Source organism: Mustela lutreola, chromosome 1, assembly GCF_030435805.1.
Source record: "Mustela lutreola isolate mMusLut2 chromosome 1, mMusLut2.pri, whole genome shotgun sequence".
Lineage (NCBI taxonomy): Eukaryota > Metazoa > Chordata > Mammalia > Carnivora > Mustelidae > Mustela > Mustela lutreola.
Window position 1 is genome coordinate 184,144,073 of NC_081290.1, and position 26,138 is coordinate 184,170,210.

A 26,138-nucleotide genomic window follows, 5' to 3' on the forward strand; every position below is an offset into this window, starting at 1 on the left:
AGAGTTGCATGCTCTCCTGACTGAGCTGGCCAGGTGCCCCAATAATTTTAGTTTTTGCTGATTTCATTATATTTAGACTAAGATGGAGTAGTTTCAAATCCCTTTTTTTTTTTTTTTTTTTTTTTTTTTTTGCCATTTATCAATGCTGTGGTCTTCAGCAAGTTTTTCCATAAGAAATGTGGCTAATAATACAGATTTAATGATTGGGTATGAGAATTAAAGGAGATAATGCATAAAAACTGCCTCATTCAATGGCTGACAAGAATTGGCAGTCAAGGGGCACCTGGGTGGCTCAGTGGGTTAGAGCCTCTGGCTTCAGCTCAGGTCACGATCCCAGGGTCCTGGGATTGAGCCCCGCATCGGGGGTCTCTGCTCAGCGCGGAGCCTGCTTCCCCCTTTCTCTCTGCTTGCCTCTCTGCCTGCTTGTGATCTCTGTCTGTCAAATAAATAAATAAAATCTTAAAAAAAAAAAAAAGAATTGGCAGTCAGGACATTTTTATTTTCTTCTTTTCCTTCAGTGACCTCTCTCCCAACTCCCTTTTCTGCCAAATTACTTTTTTAGTTCACCTTACTTTTTGGGGGTGTTGTAAGATCCCAGGATTTGGGGCTCAGCACTGAATTCAAATCCCTTTCCTACCTCTTAACCAGCCCTGTGACCCTGGGCATGTTTTTGCTCTCAAAACTTGGTTTCCACATCTATAAAATGGGAATAGTAGTTCCTTACAGGATCAGTGTGTATGTGTGTGCAATGGGTGCAGGTAGTAAGCACTCAGTAGATGGTAGTTACTGTCTTATTTGCACCTGGCCTATACCTGTTACCCACAGATACCCTCAAACACGCCTCTCCCACCCAGGCCCCATCTTTTGTGCTCTAGCCCCTGTATTTTGCCAAATGGCTGTAGAACATCTTCACTCTAGTGTAAAGAGTAAAGAGTCTGATAGCTCAGACTCTTCAAAACTGAACTATGTGGGGGGTGCCTGGGTAGCTCAGTTGGTTAAGCTACTGCCTTCGGCTCAGGTCATGATCCTGGAGTCCTGGGATTGAATCCACATCAGACTCCCTGCTCAGCAGGAAGTCTGCTTCTCCCGCTGACCTCTCTCCTCTCATGCTCTCTCTCTTTCATTGTCACTCTTTGCCTCTCAAATAAATAAAATATTAAAAAAAAAAACTGAACTATGTGCTCTTCACATATTCTCTATCTCAGTGAAAGCAAGTCTTTCCCTCAGATACAGCTTTTTGTTTCTTCTCTTTTTGTCACTGCTTTCATCCCATCAGCCACCTGCCTTGTTTCTGGAATTTGTCCTTCTCTAATTATACCGCTTCAGTTCAGGTCCTTATAATCTCTCACCTGAATTATTGCCTGGTCTCCTCATTGGTTCTCTGAATCTGAATGCTCCTCGTTCTATCCCGTGTTCTACTGTGTGTCCAGAGTGACCTTTCTAGGATGCAGGTCTCACTGTTGTACCCTCCTGTTTCAAAACGCCACACATTGCCATTGAAGGTCTTTGAGCTTTAAGTCTAAGTGCGGATAGGTCTTGTGCTGACCTATTTCTCCACCATCATCACCGGCCACTGAAGGCTCTGCCCACACGCGAATTTGTAGCTGCTGTTCCTCCTGGATACCATACGCCTTCACTGCTCGCTCTTCCCTCCCTCCCTTCCTCCCTCCTTGCCTTCCTCCCTTCCTCCTTCTTTGTTTTGTTTTGTTTTTTCTTTTCTTTCCCTCCCTCTCTTCCAGTTCCTTCATTCCCTTCCTTCTCTCCCTCCCTCGCTTCCTTTCTCTGTTTACTTCTTTCTCTGCCTTTCTCTCCTTTTCCCTCCTTCTTTCTTTTCTTTCTTTCTTTCTTCACTACCTCTCCCTAGGATGCCTTTTTCCCCTTCTCCAACTGGCAGACATCCTTAGGGAACCAGACAAATGTCTCCTTTCCTCTAGACCCTTCCCTGATCCCCACACCCTTCCATCCTGTTGCTCCTTCTGTGCACGGATAGTATTTTTTAATGTTTGTCTGTTGTCTCAGAGAACAACTTTATGACACAGTTATGTGCCTGTAAGCCCTGGTCTTGGCACAAGCCAGCAGAATGTAGGGGCTCAAGAAAAGTTGGTTGGTTTGAGTAAATGAATACCTGAAATTATAGGGTCTAGAAGGATCTTATGAATTGGAATCTAACAAGTTGAAGATCATTAAAGGTATATGTAGAGGAAGAGAAATTCTACACGCACAAGGATGAAAGTAATGTGGTTTAACAGCAAAATGTGTTAAAAATCACTTAGGGGTTTTGGTTGACAACTCTGTGAGCCAACAATATTAGGTGGTAACCAAAAAAAAAAAAAGAAAAGAACATGAAGTTTCTTAAATGAAGAAACTGAGTGTCTGCTATTACACCTGGAGTATCATGTTTGTGACTGTGTTTTGTGGTTTTAGAGGTATTTAGATTAGAACAGCAACTATTATTGAAATTACTTTCTTTTTAGTGTTTTTTGGAAAAAAAAAACAAACAAACAAACAAACCCAAATAGAGAAACCACTAGCTAACACAGTCAAGAAGAAAAAGGGAAGAAGCACAGAGGTACAAAATAAGAAATGGCAGGGGAAAGGAAATCATCGAAACAGACAAAAATGTACAGGACACTTTAGGCCTTCCAGCAAATACATTTGAGAGCTTTGTGAGATGCATGGTTTCCTGGGAAAACAAAGATAACCAATTGATAGAGATAGCAGGTGTGAACAGAGCAATTTCCATAGAGGAAAAAGAGATACTTAGTAAGTATCCATCTCTCAAAAAAAGCATCAGGCCCAGATTTCTTTACCAAGCCTTCCAATATCAAATAGTCCCTGTACTCTATACATTATTAAAGAGAGTTGAAAACGAAGGGAAACTTTTCACTTCTTTTTATGAAACAGGTATAATATTGACTATCTCCACATGATACAGTACAGAAAACTATTACTTATTCATAATGTTTATAAATATCCATGAAAAAATATATATAGTGCTGATATAAGACAAATAAATATTTTATTAACAAATAGAATCCAACCCTATGTAAAAATATAATTCACAATAAGTCAAAGTAAGTGCATTATTTGGAAATCCATTAATATCATATACCATATTAGTAGGGTTTAGAATAAATAATCATAGGATTATCTCCATAAATGGTGACAAAACTTTTGTCAGAATTCAACATCCATTCTTCGTGAAAATATTCAAGGAAATAGGACTTGATGGATACTTTCTTAACATGATTTTATATATATATACACATACACACACACTTATGCACATATAAGTATATATGTATGTGTATACACACATAAATGTATGTATATATAACATGTATATATGATGTATGTATATAAAATATGTGCGTACGTGTGTGTGTGTGTATATATATATGTAGGTGTATGTATATCTATACACATAATGTATTTTCATCTTAGTCTTAAAGCCAGGAATATTAGGAAAGACTATAAGTATTTTCTTTAATACAGGAACAAGCAGAAAATAACCACTGTTCCACTGCTTTTCAACCAGATGTAACCATACAGTTAGACTAAAGGGATTGATTAGAGGCACAAGGATTAGTAGAGTAAAACTATCTTGGTTTGCAGATGATATCTTAGTAAACCTGGAAAACCACACAGAATCAATGACATGACTAACTCAGACAATAAAAGGTAAGGTAATAGGGTGTAAAATTAACCTACCAAAATCAATAGCCTTCATATACACCAACAATAACCAGTTAGGGAACATAATGGTGGAAAAAACCCTTTACAGTAGCAACAAAGAAGATTAAATATTTAGGAACTGAACAAGAAGTGTGCAAACTTTAAAACACTCCTGAAAGACATGATTAAACAAATGAAAAGTCATCCTGTGTTCTTGAGTAGGATAATTCAACAACAGAAAGAACTCAGTACTTCCTAAGTAATTTTAAAATTTAATACAATCTTAATAAGAATTGTAACAAGTTTTTACAGGAAGTTAGACAAATCAATATAAAGTTTACATAGAAAAATAAATACGCAAGAATGGTCAAGAAAACACTAAAAAAGATTTTTCCTGAAGGAAATAGCCCTTCCAGACATTAAAATATACTATAAGGTGCCTGGGTGGCACAATCAGGTACGTACCTGACTCTTGATTTCAGCTTAGGTCATGATCTCAGGGTAATGAGATCAAGTCTTGCATTGGGCTCCATGCCCAGCACGGAGCCTGCTTGAGATCTCGCTCTCCCACTGCCCCTCCTGTTCACGCTCTCTCTCTTTCTCTCTCTCAAATAAATACATAAATCTTAAAAAGAATACTATAAAGCATCAATGATTAACACATTATTCAGTGCATGAGTAAATAAGTGAAATAGAATAGAAATCCATGGAAGAAACCCAAGAATGAATGGAAATTAGGTCAGTAATAAAGATGGCATCTCAAATCACTGGGTAATAAGTCTTTTATTTTTGAAATATACTTTATTTCCTGTACTTTTTTTATTGTGATAAAAACATAACAGTTTTTTTCAGTCAGTTAAGCATCTGGTTTTGGTTCAGGTCATGATCTCAGGGCCCTGGAACCGAGCCCTGCTTTGGGCTCTGTGTTCAGCGTAGCCTGCTTCTTTCTCTCCCTCTGCTCCTCACACCACTCATGCTGTGCCCCCCCCCCCATATATAAATAAAATCTTTTAAAAAAACCATATAACATCAAATTTTCCATCTTAGCCATTTTAGGGGTAAAGATTAGTGTTAAGTTTATTCACATAGTGAAAAAGATCTTTAGAACTTTTTCTTCCTGCAAAACCAAAACTATACCTTTGTGTGTGTGTGTGTGTGTGTGTGTGTGTGAGAGAGAGAGAGAGAGAGAGAGAGAGAGACTGGATTATTTCATTTATAAAAATGTCCTCAAAATTCTTCTCTTGTAACATGTGACAGAATTTCCTTCCTTTTTTATGGACACTGGATTGCTTATTTTTTGGTTATTGTAAATAATGGTGCTATAAACACGGGTGTATATGAATATCTCTGATTCCCGGCTTTCAGGACCATTGCCTTAATGCAGTGTTGTTAGCCTTGCTTATCTGTGCTGAAGTCTGTCAGGCACATGAGTGAAAAGACTGTATGATGTGTAACCCTTTAAAAAGCAAAGTCGCCAACTTTTCCCTGTAGTTTTTTGATATTCTGGCATTTCAGTAGATCATTTCTACTGTAACCATATGTACGAAAATGATTATCCCGTAAGGACAGTCATCTTGATTACTTTAGCATAATTCTGATAGATTGAAGAATTTTAAAGGGAAAATATAAGATATGAAGATAACTATTTCTAAAAGCTTAGGACCCATTTTGAGAAAATATCAAATATTCCATATCCTTGCACATTATTCTCTTGGCTATAGGGTAAAAATCAGAATTATCTTAGATATCACCAATTTGGAGGTTTTTTTTTAACCTTCTAAGTGTGAATTTTTTTTTTTAAGATTTTATTTATTTATTTGACAGAGAGAGAGATCACAAGTAGGAAGAGAGGCAGGCAGAGAGAGAGGGAGGCAGGCTCCCCGCTGAGTAGAAAGCCCGATGTGGGACTCCATCCCAGGATCCTGAGATCATGACCTGGGCCGAGGGCAGAGACTTAACCCACTGAGCCACCCAGGCACCCCTCCCTGTGTTTTTCTTTTTCTTTTTTTAAAAGATTTTATTTATTTGACAGAGAGAGATCACAAGTAGGCAGAGAGGCAGGCAGAGAGAGAGGAGGAAGCAGGCTCCCTGCTGAGCAGAGAGCCCAGTGTGGGGCTCGATCCCAGGACCCTGGGATCTTGACCTGAGCCAAAGGCAGAGGCTTTAACCCACTGAGCCACCCAGGCACCCCTCCCTGTGTTTTTCTTACTGATATTTGTTTTTCTCCTTTTGCTCCTGTTTGAAGGTACAATCACTGGTTTGATGGAATGGCTTTGCTTCACCAGTTCAAGATGGAGAAGGGCATGGTGACCTACAGAAGCAAGTTCCTGCAGAGTGATACATATAAGACCAATAGTGTTCATGACCGAATTGTGATCTCAGAATTTGGCACGCTGGCTCTCCCTGATCCGTGCAAGAATGTTTTTGAACGTTTCATGTCAAAGTTTGAGCTGCCTGGTAAGCAGCCTTTACCATACCCAGAATTTGTGGGTGATAATGATGATTATTTAGTTATGATTTGATTCAATCTATATAAATACATACATTGAAATAGATATATATATATATATATTTTTGGTATGAGAGCATATTTAAACTGTGCTTTTGCTCTGTGTGCTACAGTGCCTTGTGGTGTTTAACTCTGGGGTTTGGTTTCAGCAATAACTGACAATACCAGTGTCAACTATGTGCGGTACAAGGGTGACTACTATGTTAGCACTGAGACCAACTTTATGAATAAAGTGGACATTGAAACTCTGGAAAAAACAGAAAAGGTAAAATAAAGGCTAAAAAATGAATAAAATAGACCCTAAAATGTCTTTTCTTCAGAATGCTTTTTAGAGTAGTATATATCTGAAGAAGAAATTGAAGGGGTGCCTGGGTGGCTCAGGCAGTTAAGCAGCTGGCTCTTCCTGCCCCCTGTCTGTCTTCGTGCTCAGTAGGGAGTCTGCTTCAGGATTCTCTTTTTCTCTCTCTGCCTCCCCCTCAAAAATAAATAAACTCTTTAAAAAAGAGAGACAATTCTAGACTACTACTTCCTTAATCCTAATATCTGAAGACTATGGTAAAGGAGAGATAGAATAGTACATATTTACTCTGGCCATTTCATGTTCTTCCTAGCTATAGGTAGAGTTGGACTAGAGATTGTCTAGACCCATGCTGCATTCACTTAGCACTTTAATTAAAAGTAAATGAAATTTTGGGGACACCTGGGTGCCTCAGTTGATTAAGCCGTTGCTTTCGGCTCAGATCATGATCTCAGGGTCCTGGGATCAAGTCCCGAATCAAGTTCCTTGCTCAGTGGAAGCCTGCTTCTCTCTCTGCCTCTGCCTGCCACTCTGTCTGCTTGTGCTCTCTCTCTTGCTCTCTGACAAATAAATAAATAAAATCTTAAAAAAAAAAAAAAAGGTAAATAAAATTTGGACCAGAATTTTAATTTTAATTCTTTTTTTTTCCTGGTTTATAGAGATCTTCAATTTTTTTCATTATATATATATATTTTAGTTTTTTATAATCATATAATGTATTATTAGTCCCAGGGATACAGGTCTGTGTTAATTCTTATTTTTTAAAAAGATTTTATTTATTTATTTGACAGAGAAATCACAAGTAGGCAGAGAGGCAGACAAAGAAGGGGAGGCAGGCACCCTGCTGAGCAGAGAGCTCTATGCGGGGGTGGGGGGGCCCTCTATCCCAGGAGCCTGGGATCATGACCTGAGCCGAAAGCAGAGGCTTTAACCCACTGAACCACGCAGGCGCCCCTAATTCTTGTTTTTTGTACTTCCCTATGATCTTGATGAAAAAATTCATATTGGATAATCTTATTTGTCCATTTGTTGTTGTTGGTGGAGTTTTTTTGTTTATTACTTAGTTTCTTTAATAGGAAAAATAATTTTGATTTCTTAGAGGTGAGATATTAGGGATTAAATTATAGTTTTCCTATTCCATTTTTAAAATATTTGGCACATTCTTATTGCCTATGGGTCTAAGTAGAGATCTGCTTATGTAACATTTAAAAGTCCTGATGGTCTTAAATTTGCAGGTAGACTGGAGCAAATTTATTGCTGTGAATGGAGCAACTGCACATCCTCATTATGACCCAGATGGAACAGCATACAACATGGGGAATTCATATGGGCTGCATGGTAAAGTTGGAACAGAGGCCTTTTAAAAAATAATTAGAAGTCAACTATCTTCCCAGGGTTTCATTATGGTTAAATCTATGAGCCTATAGGAACTTAGTTTGAAAGGTTCAGAAAGAAATCTCCAAAATGGTATAACTGAGCTTAAAGTCTATGATTTACTGTGTTCTGTGGTCCTTGTGCACATAAGCTTAGCAACTGATTTGCTGTTTGACCTTTTCAGCACGACTTACATTTGTATGTTCTATTGTGCTTTTCATCTCACAGGCATTGTAGGGATTTCCAGTATGTATTTCTCAAACTTGAATTTCTTAAAAGAATTTTTTTGTAAGTACAAAAAAATACAGAATGCTGCAGCAAAGAGATATGGGGAAGGTACATTGTTTATTACATGGGAAGGAATTTATTTTTATCATGAGAGTAACACACTATGGAGTAGGTTAAGGTTATAGTGTGGTTGCATTTCCAACTGTTTATATCACATCACTTTACTCATCATCCACATATTTTCCAGTTGCCTACCAATCTGCCCCAGAAAGTTCTAATAGCTAATAACGATAGCTAACATTTATTGAGTGTGAATATCTAGTGTATGTTGGTGTTAAGCATTTTTCCATATATCTTTCTCTCCGAGAAAGGTACTATTATCACCCCCATTATATAGACAATGGCTGTAAACCATGAGAAGTTTTAGGATACTTGCTTAGGCAAGCTTCTAAGTGTGTAAGATGAGTCTTGGGCATGAATCGCACCCAAAGTCACTTTGATAGACCATATTAGGAATTATTCATTAATGAGTACGTTAGACTCTCAGAGCATGCAAATTCATGTTCCTGTAACCTGAGTACGTGTCTCTCTGTTTGAAAAGAAATGGGTCAGGTGCCTGGGTGCTCAGTTGGCTGAGCAACTGCCTTTGGCTCAGAGGTCATGATCCCAGAGTCTTAGGATCAAGTCCTGCATCAAGCTCCCTGCTCAGTGAGGAGTCTTCTTCTCCTCTGACCCTTTTCCCTCCCATGCTCTCTCTCTCTCTCAAATAAATAAATAAAATCTCGAAAAAACAGAAGAGAAATGGGTAGGTGTTAGATATTTTTATCTATCTTAGCTGTCAATCTATCATCTATAACCTGTGAAACCTCTGTAGAGTTTAACTTTGTGTAGGTTAATTTATAGTTTTGGTGAGTGAGTGTTGGCTTTCTGCAGGTTGTTGGTCTCTACCTCTCGTATTTACACATGTGATGAATGTTATAATGAATACTGCAGGTTTGTTTTTTACTGGCTCAAGGTACCCTGAAACTTCGTCACTCAGGTTTCTCTCTCATCTTTCTTACCTGATCTAGGATAGGGTTTTATCCTTTAAAGCTGTTATAGTACACAGCAAACACCCTTTTAGGTAAAATGTTTCAGCAAATGGGTAAACTGACTCAGCAGGTTTTTTTTGTCCATCCATCTATTTTGATCATTAAAAAAAGATTCCTATTTAAAATTGTGTCTGCTCTCTATACTTTTTTGGTCTGTTTTTTCTTCCCTTAGCAACGTATTAAGATACTATAGTTAATTATTTCTTGTGTCAAGAAACATTTTGCCGAGCCAGCTGCATAGAATTCTCCTAAATAGGTGTACCTATCTTTTTAAAAACTATTTACTTGTTAATATGGTTGACAAAAAATATATTTCATAATAAATTGACTCTATTAATCAAGTAGATAACTTTGTAACTAGTTCATAATATGATAAAAACTTACCATTCTGAATTACATATTCTAAAATAAGTAGTCATGAGACCAGTGGTTCTTAGCCTTTAGTGTGGCTAAGAATGTTCTGGAACACTTCTAGCAATATAGATTACTGGGCTTTATCTTCAGAGATTTTGGTTCAGTAGACCTGAACTGGGGCCAAGAATCTGCATTTTAACCACCCCCTTATGCCTAATCTTGGCGCCTGTGAGCAAGGTCTCAGGTGATTTTGGTGTAAGTGACTCCTGGATCTTTGAGAAAACTTGCCCCCAGTCATCAGAGGCTATCTTGTTACTTTGCCTCAATTTGCTATTACACAAAGTCCTGAAGAGTCTTCCAGAGTTAGATTCACGGTATTGGGGAGGTAATTTTTCTGGGCTTTCCTTTGCAGAGGAGGTTTCCTGGGTATCTGTCTGCCTTGCTTAGGGCTTCACAACTTGTAGTTAGAACAGTTCATTAACTAAGAGTGGTTAAATTTAGTGAATTGAGTCTTGTCACTTAATCCAGCTTCTGAGATGGGCAGCTCTTCTCTTTACCATCTCCTAACCTCAACTGAAACTGAATTTTCTTTCCTCTTCTCTCTCCTCCTCCTCCTTTTTACTTGATGATTTAGTCCATTGAGGAGTTTTTGAACTGGAACTCAAATGTACATGAACTGTTTTTGAACTGGAACTCAAATGTACATGAACTGGAACTCAAAAGTTGTATTTGGAGGAAATGTAGTTATTCTCATAGTAAAGTGCTTGCCAGTAATTTCTATGGTTAAGAAGTAAAAAGCTTTTAATTGTTTTAGCCTTTCCATATATTTTTAAAGGACTTTTAAAAATGAACAAGAATCCTTTAAACATTAATCAATCCAGCTAGTTTTTAGTACTAATTAAATATATGTAATCAGTTAGATGGTATTCTGATACTCTTGAACTGTAGAGCTTGTCTTTTATCACTTTTATAGCTCATCACTGTTTATATATCATGAGTGCTCAGAACATACCTATATCCCCGACTCACACCTCTCCAGTATTTTATATCCAGTTGCTTACTTGGTGTTTTAAACAAGATGTCTAATAGGCATTACAAAATTAATTTATCTAAAAACCAAACTTCTGAACTTCTTCCCTAGATTTTTTTCTGCTTAAAGTATTCCCAATCTCAGTTGATTCTTCATCCTTCCAGTTGCTCAGGATAATTTTGGAATCACCCTTCCCACCTGTCTCTCTCACATCCATATCTAGTTGGTCAAAAAGCAATTGCAGCAGTGCCTTCAAAATAAATAAAAAATCCAGCCACTTCATATGACCTCTGCTGTTGGCACTCTGGTGTGAGCCCACCATCCTCTCTCATGTGAATTGTTGTAACAGCTTTGTTGGGTCCGTTATCAAAGGAACGAGACTGAGACAAAGTTACGCAAAGCCTTATTGTATGTCAAGCATTAGAAGTTAGACTTCTAGGCAGCCAGGGCCACCTCCGAAGAGAGCGACGCCCCTTGGTGTTACAGGCTAGTTTTTATAGAGCACAATTGCAGACCTCTACGTATGTGGGTTTGGCTGATTGGATGTCTCCTACCTGTGTGTTTTGGTAACGGTTATCTGGAACTGACACTAGTAACTGTTGAGGCGTTTATTAAACAACAAAATGGCCTTGTTTTAGGTATGTGTTTTAGTAATAATTACCTGGAACCGATATAAACAAAATGGTTTTGTCTTAGGTGTGTGTTTTAGTAACAGTTACCTGGAACTAATATCAATAACTGTTGAGGCATTTATTAAACAACAAAATGTCTACCGACGTAAAATGGAGTCACTAGGGCTAAGTAGGCCCAGGCAGGCCCCAAGGGGTTAACATGTTTTAATGTGGAATCGACCCCAACAGTTTCTTAACTGGTCTCCGTGCTTCTGTCCTGCGTCAGCTCACGCTCAGCATATCAGCTAGTTATCCTTTTAACCCATCCACCTTGTCTCCTTAGATTCTTCTCCTTGTTTACTATAACAGGGCCACACTGGCCTCCCTACTGTTATTTGAACACTCCAGCCTTACTCTTGGCTGAGAATCTTTGCATTTACTCTTCTTTCTGCCTGGAATGTGATTCTCTAGGTGTCCTCAAGGCTCTCTTTCTCACCTCCTCCTGGTCTTCCTCAAATGCCACCTTCTTGGTGAAGCCTTCTCAGATCACCATATCGAAAATTGCAAAGAGTGGCCTCCATCTTACTCCTGATCCCAGTTCCTTGTTTTATTTTTCTTTGTAGTTCTTATCATCATCTCATACTTTATATTTTTACTTATGAATGCTTTATTTGGGCTTCATCAGAGAAGAGCCTTTTGTATATTTGCACACTGCTGTATAGAACTGTCTGGAAGATAAACTTAGGACACTCATAAGAGTGCCTGGAATGTAGCTGGCACTCAGGTTGTTGCTGAACAAATGAGTAGAGAACTGTATCGTTATTTTGTTTCAAAAGAAGCTCAGCGATTGCAAAATTCTGTAGGCTATCGATCCAGTTTTTCAGGACCAGCACTGGCAATTTTAATACCAGAAATATAATTTGAGGTGATCTCAGTATTTGTTTATTCATTGACTTTACTTTAAAAAATGTTGTTAATTAACCTGTCAATAGCTATTTGTACTGTGCCTATTGAATGCTAAGTCCTTGCTTAGTACTGAGGTTGCAAAGAGGAATCCATTTCTGCCCTTGAAAAACCAGTGTACTAGAAAGGAGATAAACAAGCACAAAACTATAGTTCAGTAAGATAAGTACTGTAACTGTATAGGATATAATCAGGGCATAGAGGAGGGGCACCAAATACCTTTGGGGTGGGGAAGACTTGGAGTGCTGCTTGAGGAGTGGTTGCCTGAGCTGATGAAGCAGTAAGATGAACGATTGCATGAATGCATTGATGAGAAAGCACGAGACAGGACTTGGAGAGACCCTAGGGATCCAGAGGACTGGAGAGAAGAAGGGGGTGTAAGGGCACATGGAGACTGTGATTGTAGCGATGGGGGAGTGGGGAGGGGACAAGTAAAATTTGAGGATTCCTGGCTGGTACCTAATCTTTTGCTGTAGAGAATGAGTTCATCTTCAGGGAGTGAGAGGGTAACCTTTTGAGAGCATTAAAATGCAATAAACATAGCTACTAATCATGAAAAAAAATGCAATAAACTGTTGGTTGATTACTTTGTGTGTATTGCTTTAAAACATTCCCTGATGTGACTTTCATAAAATTAGTATTTTTTTTAATCCAAGACTTTGTTTGAAATAACCTTTTATGAAGTATGGATATCAGGCATATGTTGTATAAATCTCTTAACTGCTTTTGTGTAGTCCATGAGCTCGAGGGTTGTCTTTTATTCTAGAATGTGTATAAAACAAGACAGGACTCTGTTTTCCAGGTTCTTGCTATAATGTTATTCGGGTTCCTCCAGAGAAGGTGGATCTTGGGGAGACACTCCACGGAGCCCAGGTGATATGCTCTATTGCCTCCACAGAGAGGATGAAACCTTCTTACTACCATAGCTTTGGTAAGGCCAGAGATAAGGTAAATTACAGTGGCATCTGCCTTAATGTTGGTGTAGCAGAAGAACTGTTTTGGGCAAATACTATGTCTATACGGCTTCTCAAAGTATGATGATAATGAGACCAAGGCTGCATTTTAATGCCAGTTAAGTTTATTCTGTTTAGTCGCATACTTCTTATCTTGGGCAAATGACTGCTTAAAAAGACATATTTATTTTAATACAGCAATTATTTAAAAATTGACAACGTCAAGAGTGAACCATAATGTAAACTATGGACTTTGAGTGTTTCTGATGTGTCCTTATGGGTTCATCAGGTGTAACAAATGTACCAACCATTCTGTTGGGGGTGTCGATAATAGGGAGGCTCTGCATGTCTGGGGACAGAGGGTATATGACAAGCCTCTGTACCTTCCCTTTAATTTTGTTACAAAACTAAAACTACTCTAAAAAAGGTAAAGTCTTAATTTAAAAAAAATCATTTGACCATAAAAAATTGACAGAATTCAAAATTTAGGTAACTTTAAGCCACAGGTAATAATCATCCATGAAAAAGTCTTGATTATATTTCTTGGGAGAAATTTTTATTCTGTTCCACTGCTTTAGCTCTTTCTTGGAATATTTATTTTCTACATTCTAAACTTTTATAGCCAGTCTCCTCCTGAATCCTTACCTTCAGTATAAATAGCAAATGGAATACAGAATAAACACTTCGATCGCAAATGACGCTTTAATATTATGCTTCTTTACTTTATTCCAAAATAATTTGAAAAGAAAAACAGGAAAGATAAAAAGCAAGCTGAGGGCATTCACCCCAAGCTGTTCTAAATAGTTCCCCTTTTTATGTAGGAACAGGAAATATGTAAAGCAAAGCTGGGAAATAGTGAAGGATTATTTCTGGCTGGCTTTTGTTTAGATCAGCAGTACTATGTCCAGACATCAGATAAGTCCCCGTAACTGTCACATTTCAGAGAACTCTTAATTGCCAGATAACATTTTATTATTTGCTGGAACCTTTTAGGAATGACAAGGAACTATATAATCTTCATTGAACAGCCTCTAAAGATGAATCTGTGGAAAATGATCACTTCTAGAATTCGGGGAATGGCCTTTTCAGATGGAATAAGCTGGGAACCCCAGTATAATACACGGTTTCATGTGGTGGATAAGAACACTGGACAGGTGGAGTATTTTGAGTATATTCATCATGAAAATGATTGGACATAAAGACACATTTTCCTGTGGTTGATTTTTACCTTCCCTGGACATTGCTTGTGCAAGACTCTCTTAATCAAGGATATTACCTTCTTCCGTAGAGTAGGTATGGCTAGCTCACTTATTAGTTAATACAGTGAGTTCTGCATATTAGCAAGTTGTAAGAAATGGTTTTACACTTTTAATTCTCTGCCTTAACTAAAGTGGCTTGTAGGAAACCTTTGCATTTTAGCATGGATTTTTCCATATCGTAGTATTTGCTAAGGAGAATGTTGTTCATGCAGAGGTCCTGTAACTTTTGCACTGTTACTTTAATTGCTTACTTCTGTGGCTTCTTGATATGTAAATGTGATAATCCTACCAAAGTCCAAGACGTGTTGGTTAAATGCCTTTCTATACTTCTGGTTAGTAGTTCTATTATATTTGTCTTCTTTTAGTCTTTTTAAAGAGATAATATCCTAAATTTATTGTACCCTAATTTCATTACAACAGTCTTATTTTTGGTAATGAGTGCATTTTTTCAAAGTGTTCATCATAAGCTAATTAGTAGCAGTATTTTCTATTTAATCATACAAGATAGGCTCTAGGATTTATTTATCCCTCAAAACATTGGGCCATACTTCATCAGGACTTTTAAGTTTGTTGTAACCGTTGATTGGTTTGTATCAGATAGCCCAGTTCATTGTTTAATATGCGACGTGACAGCTAAACAAGGATGCTTAAATCAAAATGTCTTTCTACATTCCAAATTCTACTTTTTACACTTACTAGGCCTGTCATTTAAAGGGGAGGGAATCTTTTTAATTTAAACTTTGTGGATCTGTCCCCTAAAATCAATCAATCAATCAATCTATCTATCTATCTAGATATCTATGGATCTATCTATCTATCTATCTATATATCTTTTTCACTGTTTGTATTTTCCCTGCAGCTGCTTCCAGGAATGTACTACAGTAAACCTTTTGTTACTTTTCATCAAATCAATGCCTTTGAGGACCAGGGCTGTGTTGTACTTGATTTGTGCTGTCAAGATGATGGAAGAAGTCTGGAAGCTTACCAACTACAGAATCTTAGGAAAGCTGGGGCAGGGCTTGATCAGGTAAACATCTCTGATTTGTCAGGTTCTGGTTGGCTTTGGAATTAGCTGTTTCTCTTGCTTCTTTGGCAGATAAGGAGAATGGTTTTTGAAGCATTGAAGACACAGCTTTATCGTTTACTTATTTAATACTTAAAAATAATTTGAAGTACTTACTTAATACGTAATAAATAAAAAGTATAGTAAAGAAAACCAAGAAATGGATTGCAGACAATCCAAGAACTCTGGACCCTGTACCTCAGCCATATTCCCAATTTATACACTACTGTTGTTGTATATTTTATTTTTCTCTCTATTAAACCCTGCAAGGCAGTATTGCTTTATGTGATCATGGTTCCCCATACTACCCATTTACCCACTTCTGTACCTTTCAATTGCTCTTAATTCTTCCCTGTCTTGTGAGCTTCCATGTGGAAGCATTTTCCTGACAGAATAATATTTTTTTAGTATTTCCTTTAGTTCAGATACACTGCTGATGAAATCTATATTTTTACCCGTAAAAAAAAGTCTTTATTTTACCTTCTTTCTTGAAGGATGTTTTCATTGGATAAAGAATTTTAAGTTGTTAGTTATTTTCTTTTGACACTTAAAGATATTTGATTATATTCTGATTTCTATTGAGAAATTAGTAGTCAGTCTAAGCCTTGCTCCTTTGAAGTTGATCATTTTTCCTCCTCTGATTTTAAAATCTTCTCTTTGATTTTCTGTAGTTAGTCCTATGGTATCTCTTAATATGGCTTTCTTTTTGTTTATTTTATGTGGGTGTTTTTAGGAATACTTGAATCTATGGTTTGATGTCTTTCATTCGTTTTTAAAAATGTCACCTATTATTTCTTCAAATATTACATTTGGGAAATCCTTTCTCTTCTGCCTGGGACTGCAGTATACATATGTCACTCCTTTTCACTCTGTCCATCTGTTGCTTATGTTCTGTTTAGTATTTACCATCCTTGTGTCTCTCTAGGCATCTCGTTTTGGATATTTTCTTATCTATCTTACAGTTCATTCTTTCTTCAGCTTTGTCTTTTCTGCTATTAAACCCTGCTATTAAGTTCTTAAACACTTTGCATTTTTCAGTTTTAGAATTTTAATTTAGTTCTCTGTTATAATTTCTAGTTCTCTGCTACATGCTCAGTTTAAGAGGATTTCCTCCAACATATTCAGAATACTTAAAGTCTGATAGCTTCTATTATCTGGATCCCTTGTGGCTTTGTTTCTGTTGTTTGTTATCTTGTTTTGTTTTGTTTTTTTATCATGCTCTCTCATCTTTTCATGTGCTCGCTTATTTTTATTGCATACAGAATATTGTGTTTGAAAAATTGTAGAGCTATTTTGAGATCCAGGATGGTATTATGTTCTTCCAGAGAAAATTTTACTTGCTTCTGGCAGATTGCTAGAGTTCATGATCAGTTCCAGATAGCCTTCAGTGTAGTTACAGGGATTGAAATATTGTGAAGCGGGGTATAGTCCCTGAAAGAGATGGACTATTCCTTGTTTATTCTTACTCTTAGGTGCTGACTTAAGGGGTCCTGACCCAAAGAACTAGGGGTTTATCAGGACTTCTCCTTTTTGGCAGTCATTGAACTCCTCCTTTTGTCCCTCTAGTTCGCCAAAAGTGTCAAAATCTCTACCCACTGGGGTCAAGTGGTGGGGGAGTTATCTTTAAAAATTATCTTTAAAAATAGGTAGCATGAAGGATCTTGGTGGTGATTTTGTATCTTGAGTATGGTGGCGATCACGTGCATTTACATGATAAAATTGCATGGAACTAAATACACACACACACACACACACGTGTGTGTTGAACTGGTGAAATCTGAATAAAATTGGTGGATTATATCAATGTAATTTTTCCAGTTGTGATATTGTACTGTAGTTATGCAAGATATTATCATTGGTGAATCTGGATGAAGGATACATGTGATCCGTCTGCATTATTTCTTCTTCTCCTTTTTTCTTTTTTAAGATTTTATTTATTTATTTATTTGACAGACAGAGATCACAAGTAGTCAGAGAGGCAGGCAGAGAGGGGGAAGCAGGCTCCCCGCTGAGCAGAGAGCCTGATGCGGGGCTTGATCCCAGGACCCTGAGATCATGACCTGAGCCGAAGGCAGAGGCTTTAACCCACTGAGCCACCTAGGCTCCTCATTATTTCTTTTTTATGTGACAAAATATACATAATATAAAAATTACCATTTCAACCATTTTTAGGTGTTCAGTGGCATTTGTACATGAACAGTATTGTGCAGCCGTACCCACTGTCTATTTCCAGACTTTTTCATAATCCCTAACAGAAACTCTATCCATTAAATAACAAGTCCCTATTCCCTCCTCTCTCCAGACTTTTGGGAACCTCTATTCTACTTTCTGTTTCTATGCATTTGCCTACTCTGGGTACCTAATATGAATGGAATCAGACAAGATTTATTTTTTGTGTGTTGGCTTATTTTATTTAGTGTAATCCTTTCGAGGGTCATCCATGTTGTAATATGTATCAGAATCTCATTCCTGTTAAAAGTTAAGTATTTCCTTGTATATCTGTATTACATTTTCTTTATCAATTCATCTGTTAGTCGATATTTGGGTTGTTTTTCACCTTTTGACTATTGTGAATAGTGTTGTTGTGAACGTTGGCATACAAATATCTATTCAATTCGAATTCTTTTTGTATACCTGAAGTGGAGTTGCTGGATCCTATGATAATTCTCTATCTAACTGTTTTGAGGAACTGCAGACTATTGTCCACAGCAGCTAAGCCTTGCACAGGGGTCCAGTTTCTTCACAGTTTTACCAGCACTTGTCATTTTTGTTTCTGTTTTTGTTTTGTTTTGTTTTTGACAATAGCCGCCATAGTGAGTGTGAAGTAGTATCTCATTGTTATCTATTTATTTAAGATTATTTATTTATTTATTTGAGAGAGAAAGAGAGCATGAGTGGAGAAAGGTCAGTGGGAGAAGCAGACTCCCTGCCAAGCAGGGAGCCTGATGCGGGACTCCATCCCAGGCCTCCAGGATCATGACCTGAGCCGAAGGCAGTTGCTTAACCAACTGAGCCACCCAGGTGCCCTCGTTGTAGTTTTGATTTGTATTTCTCTAAGGACTAATGATGTTTAGCATCTTTTCATGTACCTACTGGCCATTTGTATATTTTTGGCGAAATGTTTCTTCTAGTTTCTTGCCCATTTTTTTTTCTTGCCCATTTTTTAATCAGTTGTTTATTTTTCTGTATTATTTCATGCCAATCTGCAGTGATCTGAAGATTAAAAAGTTTAATTAAAAAAAATTCTTTCATTTTCTCAACCTTTCAGCTGCCTTTTTCCTGGAAGCAGCTGATATCCTGAGGGAACAAATTTCCCCCATATCTTGGTTACCTGTGGGTTTCCTTCTCCCTCCAAATCTCTGTCCTACTGATGATCTTCACTGGCTTTTTAGCTTACCAGTGCCTTTGCACAGCTGTTCTAAACATTTGTTCAGCTTCTTTAGCTATTCTCAGTGGGATAGTTGATCCACATTACCTAATTCACCATTACTGGCAGTCTCTTATTGTTCAGCTGTGGTTTTACAAAAGGGAAAAAAAATTTTTTTTAAAGATTTTATTTATTTATTTTCCAGAGAGGGAGAGAGAGAGAGAGAGAGAGAGAGTGAGCGAGCACAGGCAGGCGGAGTGGCAGCAGAGACAGAGGGAGAAGAAGGCTCCCCGCCGAGCAAGGAGCCAGATGTGGGACTCGATCCCAGGATGCTGGGATCATGACCTGAGCCGAAGGCAGCTGATTAACCAACTGAGCCACCCAGGCATCCCGACAAAAGGAAAAAATGTTTAAATAAATTTAAAATTAATTTTAAAAACTCTCTTTGTGAAGCTTAAAAATAGCACTAAATCTTTACTCCGTAGAAATACTCTTGTGTGAGATGGAGATGATATGGACCAGGTGTGTGAGGGGAAATGGCACCGTTTGCCCTCATCTTACAGTATTTCAAGAGAAGAAAACATGTGTAAAGCATTCTCATTGTCAGGAAAAAAACAAAAACAAAAACAAAACCACTTATTTTGTTAGAGTCTCCAGCTTAAACATGACCTCTGCAGGGAGGTTGTGTTGGGGGTCCTCAGAGCCACCTTTGGTTTGATGATTCACTAGGATGGTTCACAGGCTTAGAAAAATCAGCAAATGAAAAGGTGCATGGGATGAAGTCTAGAGAAAACCGCCCAGTACGCCCTTCCAAGTCCTTTCCAGTGGAGTCACACAGGACACGCCCGATTTCTCTACTACTTGTGATAACCTGTGTGAAATGTTGCGTGCCAGGGAAGCTGATTGTCCAGGGTTTTGCTGAGGATCAGCATATGGGCACAAAGCCCCTACACACCCTCAGTTAGCAAAGCTCCATACGCCCACAGGCCAGCAGTGTTCCTTATAAATCACACTATTATTATAAACTGTCTGCACAAACTAGTGCAGTGTAACTCAAGACCTCAGGCATGCAGAACCACTCTTGGGAGACAGAACATTCCAAGGGCTCAGTTCTCAGGTGTCAGCCAAGGACCAATCGTGAAAACAGACCTTTCTTGAGAATGTGCCACATTTTAGCAACTCAGTCCTACTAAGTTGATGCTTTTCCATGCAGAGATATATTATGACTAAACGTGAAGAGGGAAGCACTCTGTCACCCTGCAGTATGTTTCTTACCGGTACTTATTACTACCAGACCTTGGGCTATGTAATCATTTGTTTATTTGACACTAATTCAATAATATGTATTTTAATTTTTATTTATTATCATCCATTCTCCACTAGAATGTGAGTTCCATGAAGCCAAAGACTTTGTTCACTGTTGCATTCCCAGAGTCTAAAATGGTGCTTTGCCTATCGTAGGTACTCAACAGATATTTGTGGAAAAATGAATAAATGAAAGTTTATCACTTATGCGATTACTTAGGAATGCCAATAAAGTTGACTGGGTATAAATTATTGGGACATGCTGTTATCCCATGAATGACATTTTCTCATCTATTTCTTTGTCTCTCCTAAACAGGTCTATAATTCAGTAGGCAGATCTTTCCCTCGGCGGTTTGTTTTGCCCTTACATGTCAGTTTGAATGACCCTGAAGGAGAGAACCTCAGCCCATTGTCCTATTCTTCAGCTAGTGCTGTGAAACAAGCTGATGGAAAGGTATACTTTGAAAGACATTAGATGGACTTTGAATTGTTACTTTATTCCTTGGCTGTTCTCCACAATGTTTGGTGCCCAGTAAATCTGAAACCATTCAGCTGAGCAGGGTAAGGTCACAAGAACTGCAGGGTAAGAACGGGGTAAAGTCACAGTGGGAGGGAGCACTGTGTTTACCTTTCCTTTTATCTTTTCAAACAGATAGGTGCAGTTTTCTAATGTTGTGGCATGTCTAAGTATTTGAGATTGGTATTGATTATCTTCACCTTTTAGGTAATTTGCACTTACCCTACACATGTTACTGTGTAGCTCTCAGTGTTTCAGCTTTAGTAGAATAAAAAGTCCACTTCCCCCTTGTATGCCATCTGACAGCCTAGTCACAAAACCTGATGATCTTTTTTTTTTTTTTTTTTTTTGAGAAAGAGAGTGCATGTGGGCAAACGGGGGGTGCAGAGGGATAGAAATCTTTCTTTCTTTCTTTTTTTTTTTTAAGTTAACATATATTAGTTTCAGAGATAAGGGATTTATCAATTGCATATAACACCCAGTGCTCATTATATCATGTGCCCCCCTTCATGTCCATCACCCAGTTACTCCATCCCCCCAACTCACCTCCCCACCAGCAACCTTCAGTTTGTTCCCTATAATTAAGAGACTCATATGGCTGCTCTACCTCTCTGATTTCATCTTATTTTATTTTTCCTTCCCTTCCCCTATGACTCTCTGTTTAGTTTCTTAAATTCCACGTATGAGTGAAATCATATAGTATTTGTCTTTCCCTGACTGACTTATTTCATTTAGCCTAATACCCTCTAGTTTCATCCGCATCATTGTAATGGCAGGATTTCATTCTTTTGATGGCTAAGTAATATTCCATTGTATACACACACACACACACACACACACATACACACATTTACCACATTCTTCTTCACCCATTCACCTGTTGATGGACATCTTGGCTCTTTCCATAGTTTGGCTGTTGTGGATATTGTTGCTATAAATATTGCAGTGCATGTACCCCTTTGAAGGGGTACATACTATGTTTGTATCCTTTGGATAAATACCTAATAGTACAGTTGCTGGGTTATAGTGTAAGCTCTATTTTTAACTTTTTGAGGAACCGCCATACTGTTTCTTAGAGTGGTTGCACCAATTTGCATTCCACCAACAGTGTAAGAGGTTCCCCTTGGGGAGAATCTTAAGCAGGCTCCACACTCATTGCAGCGCCTGACGTAGTGCTCAATCTCACAACCCTGAGATCATGACCTGAGACAAAATCAAGAGTCAGATGCTTAACTGACTGAGCCACTCAGGTGCCCCAAAACCTGATAATCTTTCATGCATTCATACATATGACGGAAAAAGGAACAGTGGGAAAAAAATGACTTAGAGTCTGAGTTCCCAAGCCCTGTCACAAACTCTCAGCACCTTCACTGACCTACCTTGCATAAAATAAGTGAGAAAGTAAGCAATTACTTCAAATCTTTTTGGGACCCCTTTTAGATTTGGTGCTCTTATGAAAATCTACATCCTGAGGATCTGGAGGAGGAAGGAGGTGTTGAATTTCCCCAGATCAACTATGGCCAATTCAGTGGCAAAAAGTATCGTTTCTTCTATGGCTGCGGCTTTCGGCATTTAGTGGGGGATTCTCTGATCAAGCTTGATGTGGTGAATAAGACACTGATGGTAATGAAAATCTTTTTCCCTTTCTGAACTCTTTAAAAAAAAAAAATATTTATTTGAGAGAGACTGAGAGAGCCTGAGTGGGCTGGGGAGGGAGAGAGGGAGAGGGAGAAGCAGACTCTTGCTGAGCAGAGAGCCCTACCCAGGACCCCGAGATCATTACCTGAGCTAAAGGTAGATGCTTAACCGACTGAGACCCACAGGTGCCCCTTCCTCTCTGAATTTTTAAAAGACCTGTTCTGCACTTTGAATTAGTTTCTGTTTTGTTAAAGTAGCTCTTGGGATTCTTTAATATTTAGGCAGCTCAGCCATTTACTTTTATTAAGTTTGAGAACCATGGAATCACCTAGGCAAGGGGTATATGCGATCTTGGGAATCTTAAATGAATCACAAGCCCAGAAAAACAAGTCTCTGCTTGGTGTTATTTTTACAGAAATCATGGGGTTCAGGTTATTGGGACACTTATATTTCAGGCCTATGGGAAATTGTAATCGCACAAATTGTGTTTGGTGGTGATAGAGTCTGCAGCTGCAAAAACACCCCTCACCCCCCAGTTCAGTGAGCCTGATTCTCTAACTGTTAGAATGCTGTACTGACCCATATTCATGCTAGAAGTGACAAACGCCAAGGAACCTTCTTGCTCATAATTAACTTTCTATCAAATACTTTTTTGGGGGGACTTCTAGATTTGGAGAGAAGGTGGCTTTTACCCGTCGGAACCTGTGTTTGTTCCCGCACCAGGAGCCAGTGAAGAAGATGGTGGGGTTATTCTCTCTGTGGTGATCACCCCTGACCGGGTAGGTGTGTTTCCGCATCACTAGTCAAAGAGGTAGCAAGGAGACTTCTGAGGATTTTATTCAGTGATGCTGTCATTTTTTATTCCAATGCAGCACGTTTTCCCTTTTCTTCCTCTCCTCATATGTACATACTCTTTTATTATAATCTGTGCCATATTATTTAAGGTTCTATTTATAGAATCATCCTCATACTATACATTTGCACAGAAATTCATTTACAGACGACTTTCACACATGTCACCTTATTTACTCATCAGAACAGCTTTGTTAGATACCATTTTATGGATGTGGAATTTGTAACTTAGAGAAGTTGGGAGAGCTGGTGTCAGATCTCATAATGGTAAAGCCTGTGTTTAAATCTCAGTCTTCTGATGTCTAGTCTGATGTTCATGCCACCGTCTGTGCTGCCAGTTTCATCTGAGTGCACCAAAAGTCTTATATGGTGAGCCCTGGTGTCTCAGCCCATGATGTCTTAACTTCTTGTCGAAGGCAGTCTTGTGGCAAATAGGTTGAGTACCAGCTTTGTGGCTGGTTGAGTACCAGTTATTAGCGGCTGCCTGGGGTGTAGGATTCTGAGGCTTTTTAAGGGTTTGATGAGAAAAGTGCCACGATCGATTACTAATATCTCTCATGGGCTTAGGAGGACTTTGTCCCCATACCATGTACTTGCCACTCCTGTAATTACACCAGGGCATATATCGGTCTGCCTTGTAATGCTGCCCTTTGTACAGCTCCAAAGTAACACAAAATGGAAGCATTTCTAATTTGGAAGAAAAAATTTCTGTATCTCTTAGGAGATTGAAAAGGGGCAGAAAGGATCCTTAAACTCCAAGAGATTCTAGGAAGGTAACTAATATAAACAACTTAATTTCTTCACTCTAAGTATGAACTTCTTCGCCATAATGTCCTTCTGAGGCTTGTCTGGCCATTCAGCAAACATTTAGTGAATGAATGGATAGTCAAGTCACAGTGTTAGGTGCTGAGGATACAGAGGAAGAGGCATAAGACACGATCAAAAGAATTTTCAGTATTGTCTTTCTATTCTAGAATGAAAACAATTTTCTCCTAGTCTTGGATGCCAAGAACTTTGAAGAACTGGGCCGAGCAGAAGTGCCTGTGCGAATGCCTTACGGGTTCCACGGTACCTTTGTAACAGTCTGATGGAACAACTCGGAACACTGGAAACTAGCTTTAAACGGCACCTTCCCTTCCAAACCATAGACACCCGGTTTTAAAATTTCTATTAAAAACAGAATTCTTGTGGGACGCCTGGGTGGCTCAGTGGGTTAAGTCTCTGCCTTTGGCTCGGGTCATGATCTCAGGGTCCTGGGATTGAGCCCCGCATCAAGCTCTCTGCTCAGCCGGGAGCCTGCTCCCTCTCTCCCTCTGCCTGCTTCTCTGCCTACTTGTGATCTCTCTCTCTATGTCAAATAAATAAAAATCTTTAAAAGACAAAACAAAAACAAAAACAGAATTCTTGAGATAATAATGGTTTTATAGTTTCTTAGAGCTCTTTCTTAAAAACATTAAGCAAGTATTGATACAACCGTTTGAAGAGAGTTTTAAATTTATATTTACTAGATAGATCTTCCACTAGATAATAAGAATACATGAAAGGAAACGTAGAGCTTTGTCATTACTACCACCAGATAGCGTGGGTGACAGAGGTCCTCACACTTGAGAGGAAAAAATACACATAATTGTAGATAGTAAGATATGAGCTCTAAAAAGCACCTTGTTTTTTCTGTCACAGCCTGCCTATTAGCACAGGTTCTAGGGCTCACAGAGGAGGGGAAGCCAGCTGTGTCAGGCTTAGAGGCTTTCTTCCAAACTGGTTTTCCGCTGTCCACAGACACCACAGCAGTTCAACCACCAACTGCCACCTTTTGTCCTGCCCCTAGCTAAGCCTTAGGAAGGTGTTTTATTGAATGTCACTAAAATCAGGCATTTCTTCTAATCTCCATGTGTATAGTTCTCCAGAAACTGGTAAGTTCTTCATTCAGTTGGGCAACAGGTGGCACTAGAGGCCATATAATCTCCCATTTCTAACCACCCCACGCCCAGTTTTACCAGCCGCCCAAATCCCCCTAATTCTGTCCCTTAAACCACACTCTTGCCAACAACTTCAAGATCTCATGTTCCCTTTTCCTTCAGGTATACTTCCTCCCTCTGCTTAACTCCAGCCTCGGGCCAGTTAAGCCTCCTAGATGCCTAGTTCGGGGCATCTGTGAACTCAGGGTTAGGCTCATGCACAGCCCCAGACCAGCATAGCCAGTTTCTTCCCAGTATCTTCAGGAGTTATTACAGACATCATAAACCCTGTCCTTTTCAGTGAAGTGTTCCCGCAGGTACAAAAATGCCACAGGTAATGGCTTATATTGTGGCAATAAAGTGAAAGTTCTACGTTTTGTGTCTGGCTTGATGAAACAGAGAACAAAAGCAGCAGGTACCAGAATGACGGGAAGATGCCTAAATACAGCTAATACACCAGATGTGGGAGCTTCGAGACTGAAGTCATTGTAAGAGAATGTAAATATATCTCACAGAAATCCTAAAAAAGGCATTGTACTCCCCCAGACCAGACATGGAAGATTGATTTAGATCTTATCTGGATCTAAAGGGTGGAGGAGATTCTAGCTGACTTCTGTGAAGTATGTAGAGCTGATAACGTCTTTCCTCTATAAATTCCATCCTAATCACGGGGAGTGAAGTTCAAACATATAAAGGTAAGCGGTATAATTAAAAGATTTTGGCCCATGGATGACCAGATTCTGCTGAGGTTCTTGAAGGAGAAGACAAAAAAGAATCAATGGTATTTTGTAGTATGCCTATGCCTGGTAATCCAGTGCAGAGAGTTCTGGTAAAATTGAGTGAGCATATGACTAAGTTTCAAAGCCTGGGCAGGGCCTCTTCCTGTCCCTAAGCCCAGCTCATAACTCATCAGTGTCCAGAGACTTAAGGAAAGGGAGTATGTGGTGCATAAGGAAAGGAAAAAGGGACTAGGGCTTCTTGTGACTTTCTCTTAACTAATGACATCTGCAAAAACCCTATTCTAAATAGAGTCACGTTTTGAGGTACTGGGGGGCTCAACACATTAATTTGGGGGGACATGGCTGAATCCATA

At 38.7% G+C, this 26,138-nt stretch overlaps 1 protein-coding gene across 9 annotated transcripts in view; it reads left to right on the forward strand.

Annotated features, from left to right (window-relative positions):
• LOC131835831 (carotenoid-cleaving dioxygenase, mitochondrial) overlaps nucleotides 1-24,491 on the forward strand; it is a 108,598-nt gene extending 84,107 nt beyond the window's left edge. For 8 of the 9 annotated variants that reach the window (XM_059180573.1, XM_059180609.1, XM_059180622.1 and 5 more), the window contains 10 exons: nucleotides 5,921-6,132; nucleotides 6,334-6,449; nucleotides 7,718-7,820; nucleotides 12,936-13,064; nucleotides 14,080-14,240; nucleotides 15,205-15,372; nucleotides 20,397-20,534; nucleotides 22,038-22,220; nucleotides 22,904-23,014; nucleotides 24,062-24,490. In XM_059180573.1, the coding sequence (XP_059036556.1) occupies nucleotides 5,921-6,132; nucleotides 6,334-6,449; nucleotides 7,718-7,820; nucleotides 12,936-13,064; nucleotides 14,080-14,240; nucleotides 15,205-15,372; nucleotides 20,397-20,534; nucleotides 22,038-22,220; nucleotides 22,904-23,014; nucleotides 24,062-24,175 (1,435 nt within the window). In that variant the 3' untranslated portion in view covers nucleotides 24,176-24,490. Of the gene's footprint in view, nucleotides 1-5,920; nucleotides 6,133-6,333; nucleotides 6,450-7,717; nucleotides 7,821-12,935; nucleotides 13,065-14,079; nucleotides 14,241-15,204; nucleotides 15,373-20,396; nucleotides 20,535-22,037; nucleotides 22,221-22,903; nucleotides 23,015-24,061 lie in introns of all 9 variants that reach the window. The other variant, XM_059180565.1, reaches the window with a different exon arrangement.
• Nucleotides 24,492-26,138: the final 1,647 nt, after the last annotated feature.